Raw genomic sequence first — 13194 nt, forward strand, 5'->3', positions numbered from 1 at the left:
TGGTGAATATCCCAGGGGAGACTCAGTCACCCTCTCCAGTCACAGACAAAGGGGATCAGTCAGTCAGTGGAGCAGAGAGGGGAAGGCCTCACCTCCCACTGACCCCCCACCCCCAACAGCGTGTCACATTACACCCGATGTGGGACGGCAGTGAGAGGCGCAGGGTCGGTATCCTGTAGGCGGGGTGAGCTCATACCTGCGTTACTAATATCGCTTACCTGTGCGCCGCTCTGCCTCAGCTGACTCACAAGCAAAACGCATAAGAGTAACTGCTCAGGCCTCATTCAGGAGAAAATGTCACTGTGATACGCTCTCCTACAATGGCACGCTGGTGGCTACGCAACGAAGAGAGCTGTGAATGAAAAAGCCCTGAACAGCACTGAGCTGTGGGATAACCGTCCTAGAAACAAGTGACCGTTTAGAGCAGAAAAGCATCCTGATTCAATTTTTACCATCAATGAAGCAGCAAACCTGAATAATTCAAGAGCTTCATAATAATTCGAGAGAGAGAGAGAGAGAGAGAGAGCACACCCACACAACCACAAAATGAAATAAATTAACACCTTCACCCTTCCCCCTCACAGGTTCCGGGCAAAACCAACAAACTAAAATAACAAAAACAAAGGAAAGTGAAACTGAGCGGCAGCTTCTCAGCTCACCCTTCATAGCTGGCCTGCTTTCAGCTCCTCCTGCTTTTCAGAAGCGCTTTACTTTCTTGTCGCGCTCAGACAAACACGCAAACAGAAAGAAAGTAAAAACGCGGCCCTCTCGATGTGTACTCCCGGTCTCGGCCCCGCCCTGTGGAGAGCAGCCCACCTTTAAGCACCTGGGCTGATTAGCTAACGCAACCCAGGTGCGTGTGCTCTCTCCACCGGCCGACGCAGCCGAGACCAATCCGGTGGACCATCAGACTGAATGCCAGAAGAAGCTATTAACTATTGCACAGAGTCTATCCAAGGAACACAGTGTTACTGCAGCACAGAGTCTATCCAAGGAACACAGTGTTACTGCAGCACAGAGTCTATCAAAGGAACACAGTGTTGCTGCAGCGCAGAGTCTATCCAAGGAACACAGTGTTACTGCAGCACAAAGTCTAAGGAACACAATGTTACTGCAGCACAGTCTAAGGAACAAGATGTTACTGTAGCACAGAGTCTAAGGAGCACCATGTTACTGCAGCACAGAGTCTAAGGAGCACCATGTTACTGCAGTCTGCAGCACGGGCTACTGCTGGAACGTGAGCTGCTATGGCAGCAGAGTGTTCTGCAGAAATACAGACTGTCATTCACATTCCACCCAGCCGACCGGCTGACAAAAACCGTAACACACGTTGAATTTTCACACCGTCAATACCGCAATACCTGAAGTGTTCTTACTAATGAAACCTTTATAAAATATGTTCTGCTAGTGAGCCCAGAATACTGCCCTTCAGGAACCATCCAGCCATTGAAATAGATTACTTTCAATTCAATTTTATGCGTACAGCGCTTTTTGTGACACTGTCACAACGCTCCGTACTTCATTACACTGCCATCACAGGTACAGACAGCTCAGCAGAGTGGATGAATGAGAAAGCAACAAAATGGCATTTAATCTGCATTTAAGCCACCAGGGTTTCCCAACAAAGCAATAGTCTATTATCCCATTTTCTGATACTGGGGCAAGAGCATGCTATGAAAGACACTCAAAGCATTGTTAATGGAGCTTCGATGGATAACAGGTTTTGAATCCTCAGGTTTTAAATCCCCTTTATGGCCCGAGTTCACATCGAATGGACTGCATTTTATCGAGGCACCCAACCGTAAGTGTACCATGGCAACGGAATGCATATTGTGTAATGTTGGCATGACATTCAAGAAACTGAATCTGGGAAGCAGCGATATTGGAAACCGATGTAAAATACTGCATTGTGTAACAAGACTATTATCTCTGACCTAGGACTAAATCACAACCAAAATAATGCACTGGAACAATGTGAAATATAATTTGGCCCGTCAGGTTTTACAATAAATTCTGAAGCCTGCAGGAACCTCCAACTTTCTGATCACGTTTCAATGACTATGTAATATGGCCACATATAAAATATTTTTTAAATGCATTTTTATTTCCTAAGCGAAAGCCCTACTCCTAATCCTAATCATGCCAATATTTTTTTTCCACTTTAAAATTATTTATGGAATATGGAATTAAAATAGCACATTCTCAGCCAAAGGGAATAACTGTGTATTCAAAATGTCAAAATCTGGCCACCATACTGGATCCTGTATCCAGACAATGTGACCTATGGGTGTCCTGTGGGCCTAATGAGATGTGACACACCACCTTCTTCAAACCTGGCAAATTTAGAGAGTTTGAGCAATCATGCAGATCTATTTTTTTTCCTGTTAAAAAAAGAGATTCTGAATACGGAGTGTAGCACAGTGGGTAAGGAACTGGGCTTGTAACCGAAAGGTCGCAGGTTCGATTCCCGTAAGGCACACTGCCCCGCTTCCTCACTTGCAGCAAGGCTAATGCACCTGCATTGCTTCAGTATATGTATCCAGCTGTATAGAATGGAGGTACACATGGTAAAACTGCTATGGAAAAAGTTGTGTAAGTCGCTCTGGACAATAAAGTACCACTGCACATACATGCCTACCAATGTAACTGTACATGAAAATAACAGTACAGCATCACCAACACCTGATCGCACACAATTAACACACAACACACAACACGCATCACAAAAAAAAATAGCGCTTCGCGCACACCCACTTTGAACCCAAAGCCCCCCACCCCCTCAGAGACACCCCCCATGTCCAGCATCAGTGGAAAACACGCTTATTCCCCCCCCCCCAACAATCAACAATGAACCAGCCGCCTTCGATTGTATGCATCATTCTTTCACCGAGAGTGCTCTGGTCTGTTCCAGACACCGTCGCCCACAGGAAACTACGCAGAGGTTATTTTAAAGGTCAACGTACATCGTGAGTAGAAGAGCAATAACTGTCTGTGAGAACATTTTTGGTTGATCAGTTTCCCACATTTTAGAATGTTGCACTTCCCACTACACACAAAAAAAATCTAAAAAATAAACAGTATGAAAAAGGGGCTCAAAACAGACAGAAAAACTCAAGACTGGTTTGGCTGTTCCCGCATTAAGAACTGCACACCAGGCCTAATTAATACAAGCCATTCTGACCTACTCTGGGTTTGGTTAAATGCTCCTCACTGACCTGGTCAAAGAGCTGTTTGCCGGTGGTGTTGGGCTGTATGGCAAACTCCAGCTCCGCGTCCATGGTGGTGACCCGGACGTTGATCTGCAAGAGAAAACAGAACACTATCGTTACATCATTCATCCTCCCGGCCGTCATCCTAATCCACAGCAGATCGGCCTAAAAAACCTTTCCACATCTCATCCGTAACATACAGCTTTATTGCGAGTGCTTGTCAAAAGTTCCACAGGGCATTTTGTCTCCCAAGCTCACTCTCTTTTTTTTTACTTTATTGGCAGGACAGCTACAGTCATATTGCCACAGCGACACATGTAAGACACAGAAACATGGAAACCACATAAACAACATGCAACAAGTATGACCCACCACACAATAATAAATAATACTAATAATAAAAACAGCAATAATAATAATAATAATAATAATTTTAAAAAACACCTCTCTCTCTAATTTGTTACTCCTAGTGGGGGAGAGACTGTTCCCATGCTCTCTCTATACTCAGGTCAGAACGTCTCCACACATCTCCCAGGCAGACAGACATACACCATGTGTGCAATTTCAGCAAGCTGTGAAAGCCTGCGCTCCAGAACCGTGCCCGTCAGTTCTGCATGTAGCCTAATATTTATCTCTCAGCCAATGAAGAACTGTAAAAAAAAATTGAAACGGGACTATTTTGGCTCCTGCATACAGGACAAGGTACACTTCTCTCACCAGGCCAAGGTAAGAGCGCTGCCCTCTTCTCCTCTGAGACAGAGCAACGGTACCCCCTCTATCGCTGGGACAGAATAATGGCACTGCTATCTCCCCTGTGCAGCGTTCAGCACAAATGAAGTTCAAGATGGTAATGGGAAATGCATTATGCATGTTCTGGTATTTATCTCTCTAAATTTGGCTTCAGCGGGTAATAGGCTAATCTCCAACAAGGGGCAACAGTGGCTTTTTACAAGTGCGACCATTGTAAGTTGGTAACTAAGCTTCAGCGTCAATAAAATTAATTTACTGCTTTATTCTGAATGTGAAAAACAAAAGGCCGTTTCAGTGCACGCGCTCTAGCCTGCAGCTAGTCTGGTCATTCTCAGCAGTGAAATAAATGAGTGTTTGTTCCCCCTCTACTGTGCAAATTATGCTCAAATAACAAAATGTATCAGGAGAACAAAACAGACCCTTACAAACACGGCAACGGGGGGTTTCTCGGCTGTTAATAAAAGGCAACATGGGAATGAAAAGGCCTTGAACAGTTCAAACAGACCGGGATTCAGAGTGTGTGAACAGAATCTCAAACGTGTACAAAACTGCCTGTTTAACCCGTAAAAACCTTTCCAGCCAAAATAAACTGATGCATAACTGAAAGACAGAGCAGCTCAGTCCTAATAGCGAACAGAGTGAATGATCACAGACAAGCTTGTGTGAGGAAGACTACACTGTACAGTACACCTGACTGTTGAGCAAGGCTGTGTGTGTGTGTGTGTGTGTGTTTGCATGTACGTGCGTAGACCTGAAGACTTCATAAAGCATGCTACTCTCACAAATACATTGTTGCAACAAAGACCATCAACAAACAAATATCTTTGTCTTGAAAATAAATTCTTTAAAATATGCATGTTTACAAATATTGCAGCCTGATAGCAGACATTAAATAGTACATAGTGGATAGCAAAAACTATTCTGCAGTAATGAGTAAACAGAATAGATGCTGCTGCAGGTGCAGTACTGCTGAAGTCAGTGGAATATGTGCTGCATTAGTCACCACATATTAATACTTGATATGCCCCGCAGAGTTACTGTAGATCCATCAAAGGGTGAAAAATGACTGTGTGGAAGGGAATAACATTTGCTCAATAAAACACCCATAGCCCATAGTCAACACTACATCAATCAAACACACATACTGTTCAACAGCTACTCAAAGAAACACACACATACTGCTCAACGGTAACACAATGAAACACACACATACTGTTCAACGGTAACTCAATGAAACGCACAAAGAAACAAACTCAACACTCATGCCTGCTATACAACAGCACACAGCCGTGGCAACCCCAATAATGTTCTGATTCAGGAGAAACACACGATGGCTGACACACATTCACCGTGCGCTCAGAGTGAGGATGGCTCATGTCTGTTCCATTTCCACAAACACGGCAAACGCCTCTTACTACAACACTGCAAGACCTCACTTATTAATCTGCTTTCTTTAGCAAGGTCCTGGTATTCGTTACTGACAGGCTATATTTGAATTTTCACTATTATTGTTTGATGTTTATGTGAAAATGTGTTTTATTTATGTTTGAAATGAAGTGTTAGTTTGTCAGCACAAACGCACAGAACAGAATGTTATTTGCTCAAATTTGTATCAAAACAAATGCAGAAATATGTAACTTCCATATATGAGGAATTATTTTACTCCCACAATTCTTGTCTTGTCTTCCAAATTTGAGGAAAGAGAAAATGGAAAAGATAACCATGCTGAAGTCAGAAAAACACTTTTTTCACTAAGCATCTGCTTTGGGACTTTGAAGCTAAGGAAACATATTTCAACTCTTGTCTTTTCTCAGGAGATTGATTTCAGAACCGTGATAGCAAACATTGATTTTGAAATGATTCCAACTTCTCAAGTTGAGAAAGAAGATGTCTATGTCCATGATTCTTTCGCAACAGAAGTTCTGCAATAATGAGGACGAGAAGGACTGAGGTGCAGCGAATATACTAGTAAAGTCACCTCTTCAGTTTTTAATGAAGTGTGATTACATAACCACAAATTTCCTTAGGGGAAAATGGTAGCAGTATAAAATCCAAGCTTCCTTAATAAGAATTAGAATTTAGACCAGAATAACTGGGTCTTTACCTGAATCAGGCTATAGACAATAACACAGACTGAAACAGCATGTCCATTTTAGACATGGATCAGAAAAGACTCATTATCAGCAGCGTCACTGCTACAGCTAGACAGCAGTTACCTAAGCCAGAGAGAAAGGGAGAACGAGGGAAAAAGAGAGGGAGGGAGACAGAAAGACAAGCGAGAGATGGTGATGATATAACAGAAAGGCAGAATTATATCCCTAAATCAGGCTCATTCACTTATCATGGTCCCATGGTTCCAAGTCACTTAATATGATGAGAGACTGAGTCAAGCAGCCAGATAACTCAACAGGATGTGACATACTGCCATGACCTTCAGCCAGCAGCTGTGGGGTTTCTGCACTGGCAGCAGCGGCTTTTCCTTTGGCAGCCCAATTCCCCTTTGATCCGAGGTTCTGGCTCCTTGACTTCCTGGGATTCGATTGGCTCCACAGCCGCCTGACCTCTCACAGTAACTCAGCTGACACGGTAGTGGCAGCATTCACAGCTCTGAATCGCACAGGCTGTGGCCCGACAGAGGGGCTGTACGCATTGGCCCGGAGAGGAGACACAGTGACCTCCAAACGTATGGGAGTTAAATTAGCCTTTTAAAATTTTGGTATATCAGCAACCTGTTTCTGAAAATTGGTAAAACATATGCACATGTAAATACTATGAGATAAAAGCTGAATGTCTACATTTGGAAGGCACCGTAGATATGAACCATCTGGTCTCCCATAGAAGCCCACACTCAAAAATAAGAGCCAAACAGGAACCGTATTAAAGACAGCAGGACCGCTCTCTTTGGGCCCGTCAGGAACAAAGAGTGGGCGAAGGAGGGCCGTTGTGTTTGGAAAGCAGTCTCACATACCGGTTGAGCCCCCTGAGTAAACTGCATTCCTGCAGCCAGCACTACTCTGAGACACTCCCAGGCAACACAAAACATTCGCGCAATGCTGCTGCAACATAGCGCCAATGTGACAACACTGACAAAGCACTGCTGAGAGACACTGTGTGAAGGTTTCCGTGTTGGGTGGGGCTCGCGCTCCATCGCATCTCCCAGGGCTCCATGCGTGGGAGTCGATCAGGTCAAATGACCTCAGAGAGGAAGCGGAGGCATGGCGTGTGGCGCAGTCCGTTGGTCAGCCTGCTCTACCAGCTCTAATCCTCCTGACTGCACACAGTCTGAGCCCCAAACACTACGCTGGGTCACCTGCACTGGGGACGGGAGGAAATGCTGCACAATGCTACAGGAACAACAGAATCACCACCGCAGCAAGAACATCACCACCGCAGCAACAACATCACAGCAGCAACACCACCACCACAGCAACACCACCATCACAGGAACAACAACCCAACAGCAACAACACCACCACTACAGCAACAACTCCACAATAAATCTTTGTTGTTGTGATGTTTTTTAACATCAATAAAAACATCACATCACAACAACTAGAAAACAACAGCACAACTACAACAACACCAAAACAACATCACAACACAAGATCACAACACAACAACACCAATACAACATCACAACACAAGATCACAACACAACAACAAACCACAACAACTACAACAACTGGGCAGAAAATGGCTCCATATCCAACAACAGCCAACCAGCATTATGGCTGAGCTAGACAGACCACACAATTTCCACAACAAGAGAGGAAAAACTGCACAGAAACATACTGTTACTGCATACACACGCTGCCACCTTTATTCACTACACCAAACGCACATGATCCTGTGAATCCGTACTGGTCTACAGCAGGAAGCCGAGAGAGCATGCAAGCACTTTAGTCCTTTAGGGAACATGCCAGCAAGCATCGCATTCTAGCATCATTAAGGTTTTCTTGGTTTTATTTATTTATTTTTTTTGCGTGTTTTATTTTCAGGCCAAATCTCCAGTCAGACACTAACTGACCTGCTAATTGCTGCTCCTAAGCCGTTTAGAGGGACTTTTGTACGAAGGCCACAGACGGTGGGCCTTATCTCTCCCTCCCCCTCCCCCGACAGAGCAGTCTTCTCACAGCCGCTGGAGGACTTAATCCTGATTGGCTCAAAGCGGCTGGCCATCCGTCTGATTAGCACAGGTGCAGGGAGGAGGATTCCACACCTCCACACATTCTCCTAGCCAGAGCTGGCTGTAGGGTTTCAGTGGCCCAAAAACAACAAGCCTGTCTGGAGATGAACCGATCGCGGACTTGGGGTGGGAGAGTTGCGGAAGCAATCCCTGAACAGGAAACTGTTCTGTAGAATTAAAATGTCAAACAAAAAATCGTTAAACTTGAGTTGTGTGGCCCAGGCATGGTTGTGGACCCAAAACGACTGCACAGAGTGCTTATGCCAGCAGCCTGCTCTGCACAGAGCTGCCCACTGTCTGTATGAAGGCCGTGTCCGTGTGTCTGTCCCTGCTCCAAACGTCTCTGAGCCAATCCCTCCCAGTGCTCACAGGCAGAAACAAGTAGGCTGAATGATTCCCTTGTCCTTTCATCTCCCCTAGTCAGAGTTGATCCATTCTGTACACCGCGGACACACCTAATGAATTCGCCTTTATGTGGCGTGAATTGCGCTTATTTAAGTGAGAAAACAAAGCTGTTCAATATAAATGACCGACTGTGCTGTTTGGTGCAGCGTCATCAGAGCCTTCACAGCTCATTATGTTTAACCAGGGACAAAATCATTAAATGCCATTATACATAATTATTTTTATTCTTTGGAATTATTTCATTAACAATGAGAGCTCGTTTCCATTTTCCCAGGAGTTTTGCAGAAAATAATCCTGTAGGGTTTGAACAGCCACAGAGGATTATTTGCTGCAAAACTCATATCCTCATATCCTGTAAAAATAAATGGGTGTTTACTGCAGTGCTGCGATGGCCGCAAAACGTTACTAAACTCCACCTGAGTACAGGCCCCCGTTAAGATAAAAGCCTGCAGAAATGTATCTGTTTGTCTCTACATGTGATACAGCTGTATTATAAAACCCCCACCATTTTAATGCTGCTTAAAGATACTATATATAGTCATAGAGCTATACAAAAGAAGACAGCCTGTTTGAAAGATAATGAAGACTTAAAATAACTGCTCAGTTCAGTAGGAACTGAGACACCTCGGCTTCAAATTTCAATTTTAAACTGAATGCTGAAAACTGAACAGGAAATGCAGTTAGCATTCAGGAAAGCCTTGGGGTTTTCACTTGGATTCACTGGGTAAGCTGGGGTTGCACAGCAGAGAGTCGATAGCGGAAGCTTTTCATTTCCCTCTGTCATCTTCAGTCACGGCTGAGTGCAAACAGAACGCCTTTTCCATGCGTATCAAGCAGCAGATCGTCATTCTGCTCAACAGAAAATTACTCTATTCGCAGTGCTGTGGGTATTTTCCAAGTAACATCTGCTTGGTTCAGTTCAGTTCTATTCGCAAATGAATCCAAGTTAGACTAAAATTTCCAGAACTGGTTTGATGGTGACCTACAGTAAAACCTCTTGAATGACCACAAGAGGGTTATGCATTATTGAGACTAATGGATTTCACTAATCACAAAAGACTGAATGTAAAACTATTCTCTTATACCAAAAATACACCCCCCAATAAAAACAGTCCCCTTTCTCCATGGCATGCTGTTGCCAGAGACATTAGATCTGATTATATTAGGTGCACGGTAATGAGGAAGACAAGAAGCAGACGATGCAAGAATCATCCATTCGTCATTTAGGCCAGGGGTTCTCAACCCTGGTCTTGGAGAGAAAATGGCATCTGCTGGCTTTTCATTGTTACTCAGCGCTTAATTTATCTATTAAAGCAGTTCATTACGCAGGTTGGGTCTGAACTGGTAGGCCATTTTAAGGTGAACACACGAACCAGCAGCACCTGCGGCCCTCCAGGATCAGGGTTGAGAACCCTGAATTGATTTCAGACCAACAGGAGTGGAGGCCATTTGTGGACCCCACCTCCCCACAATCATAATTCCACTGGGTGGTTCTTTCATTAACCTACACTAAACTCATGGTGGTAGGAGATGGTAAAAATAGAGACTGAGGAGATGGAAGCCCATCTGAGAGCAAACAGTGATGCCAATGAGTCAGTGAGAAAATTAGAATTCTTTCCAGGCATGACACCACCAACCCTGACCACACAACAGGAAGTGTGTGTTGTCATTCTAAGCTTTACGACCGGGCCAGATAAAGGCAGCAATGCAACGGCTGATCTTGCGACCCATCAGTCTCAGCTGTGCGTGCCCGTGGGTGAGGCCTCTGTCCGTGGTCCTGAAGGCTTTGGGTGGCAGTGGGAGGATCTGACAGCAACCAATCAGGTGGGATCCTCCCACCAGACAGGCTTAATCCAACGCTAGCCTCTACACTGCCTTTGAAGCCTTAACACCAGTGATCACGTCAAACCGGTCCAGACAGAGAATGTCTGCGGATTGCACGCACAGAGTGTAATTAAGTGAGACACAGGCCAGGTCTTTAGGCAGGGCTCTGCCTCCATGGTGAGGTGGAGAAGAGTCCAGCGCTGGCAGCCGCTCACACGGGCTCACCACCAAGCGGCTAAATTACTGTAACCCCCGCCTGCATTCACAGAGCCTGACTCATATCTGGACATAGAACATTACCGCTCCCCACTGTGAGTATGACACACCCCGGTCACCTTCTACCGCTTCACACACACACACACAGACACACAGACACACAGACACACACACACACACAGAGCCAGCAGCGGCTAAAGCCACCACCGACAGGGGAAGACTCCTTCAAGCAGAATAATTCTGGGCATAATCTCCACACACACTCACCAGCAATGTCATTTAGCATAGTATAAATCCCTACAGGAGCACAAAAAAGAAAATGAATCATAGTTATGTGAGGTTACCCAACAGTATTAGAGCAGTCCAAGTATACAGAGATGCGCTGCCAATTAATGTTCTTTAACTTTATATTTCTTTATTTAAAAAAGAACTGTAAGTGAATGTGTCAGACTTAGGCTATTATCTGTTTTAACCAACTGTCAAAATCCTATAACTCTATTCACAGTTAGGGAAGAAGCACTATCATCAGAACACAAAAGCACTGAAACAGAAAACAGAAATGAGTATCAATTTATGTGAGCTATTGAAATCCTTTAATGGCCCGTGGAACATAAGAGTCGAAACCACATTTCCCTTTTATCACCAGGCAACACAAGAGAGTGGAGGATAAACAAGACTACACGTTAACACATAAACATAACACATGCAACCTCCGTACATCTCTCAAAATAAATAAAAACTGGACAGAACTCCTTGATTGAATGAACCTAACATGTATAATTCAGCCTGGTAAATGCCTTATAAATGCCATCCCCTTAATGTGCGCTTTGTACACGCAGCCAAACACTTTCCCCATGGCTGACCTTCAAATACACATGTACTCTTATGTAAGAAGCTTGTTTCCATGCCAGTCAAACATACTGTACAGTACAGTATGTAGTGCATGAAAACGGTGGTGTAGGGTACAAGGGGGCATCAAGCCCTGACTCTTAGTTAATAATAGCAGTAGAGCAGAGATTCGGTTTTAAAGAGCAACTCTGTGTACCTTTTCAATAAAAAAAGAAATCACAATTCACACCTGCGCAGCCTGTGGTCTGTGCTGCACATTATGAAACAATGCTGTAATATTTTTCTCAGAAATGTGTTTTGCTTCATGAGCAGCTCTGTTGCACACAGTTCGAGGACATTGCTGTACACACAGACATGACATAACACACAAACACACAAGAGAATTGACCAACTTGCAAACTTAACTAAACCAGACTGCCCAAATCCCCTGCCTCCATAATGCCCACCATTGTGAAGTGCCCTCTGTTTTCTGACTCCCCTTGTTCATTCATTAAACAGCATCTGCGACAGACAGACACACTGTGCATCCACACCAACATCAGGTAGTGCGTGCAGTTTTGAGGCAGTGGGATTACTGATGCAGTTCCAGGGAAGCAGAACAGTCCCACAAAGGTCACATCGTGGGAAAGATGTGGGAGACGACATCAGCATAACGAAATGAAAGTCATTTTTAAACTATGTGAAAATCGCTCATTGGTGTGCTAGGCATGCCTCTGAAAGAACATGGCAAGCAGTAGCGTAATGAACTCACAATGTCATTACTGCACTTAAGAACAAGATATGAAGGAAGCCAAAAGAATGTGTTAACAACCTGCAATTCCACAAACTGCAACTGAAAAGAATCCTACTGTCAAAGCCATTTTTTCTGTAACCACGGCAACTCTTCATTAAAACCCACAAAGCGGTGAAGATTCATTCTCTCCGGTTTCTCACTGTCCGACACAGTGCAAGAATCTCCATACATTCGCACCACTCAGTTATGGGTAACGGTAGCAGTAAGCGGGGGGAAGGAGGTCCTTACCGGTTTTGGCATCTTCGCTGCCTCTCCCCCCTTCTGCTTTCGCTGCGAAAAAAAAAACAATTCGTCGTCCGTCTTGAGATGGCACGTTCACTGGCTCTAATGAAGGAAAGCATACACAAAAAAATAAATATAAACACTTTCACAAGAAGATACATCACACATTTACATCATGGACGTGCTCTAAACCAAAAAACAGGGGGGCACCTCTGCCTATGAGAAGAATAGTAGAGCCCAATCCATTTGAATATTTTAATGGCGAGCACCAAAAAATTCAAGGGGGCACAAAGTCATCCCAATCCAGGGTGTGGCAAAAATGTGGTGAAAGTAAGCACATCATTTTCTCATTAACATACATTATCAAATGTTCATGAATGTACATTATCACACACTCAGACAGCTCTGTATTCATTCTGTGTAAAGGCCACTTTGTCAAGTTCAAACTCTTCTCGGACGTCCACGCGCATAAGTGCCCAGCCCCCACCCCCTATTTTCCATTGAAAGGGATTCACAGGTCTCTGGAGGACCCATCACTCTTCATTGCGCAGAGGCTGCAGACGGCTTAAAAGACACCGAATCACAAGTGACACTTGAGGCCAGTATGAGCTCCAGCAGTATCCAATGTGATCCAAGGCTTCTGTACACACAGTGGTCCTCAAATGCCTCTATACTATAGGTTTGGTTGAATCTGAAGTTTTTGGTATTGTTGGTCTGGCAACCAGCAGTCTCTCTGAACA

The 13194-nt window shown here is 44.4% G+C and overlaps 1 protein-coding gene across 4 annotated transcripts in view; it reads right to left on the bottom strand.

Annotated features, from left to right (window-relative positions):
• Nucleotides 1-13194, bottom strand: part of LOC135240355 (radixin) — a 47944-nt gene that overhangs the window by 17322 nt on the left and 17428 nt on the right. For all 4 annotated transcript variants that reach the window (XM_064309727.1, XM_064309726.1, XM_064309725.1 and 1 more), the window contains 2 exons: nt 12461-12556; nt 3216-3299 (listed from right to left, as the gene is read on the bottom strand). In XM_064309727.1, coding sequence (XP_064165797.1) covers nt 3216-3299; nt 12461-12472 — 96 coding nt within the window. In that variant the 5' untranslated portion in view covers nt 12473-12556. The remainder of the gene's footprint in view (nt 1-3215; nt 3300-12460; nt 12557-13194) is intronic.

The sequence above is a fragment of the Anguilla rostrata genome, chromosome 15 (genome assembly GCF_018555375.3).
Source record: "Anguilla rostrata isolate EN2019 chromosome 15, ASM1855537v3, whole genome shotgun sequence".
Lineage (NCBI taxonomy): Eukaryota > Metazoa > Chordata > Actinopteri > Anguilliformes > Anguillidae > Anguilla > Anguilla rostrata.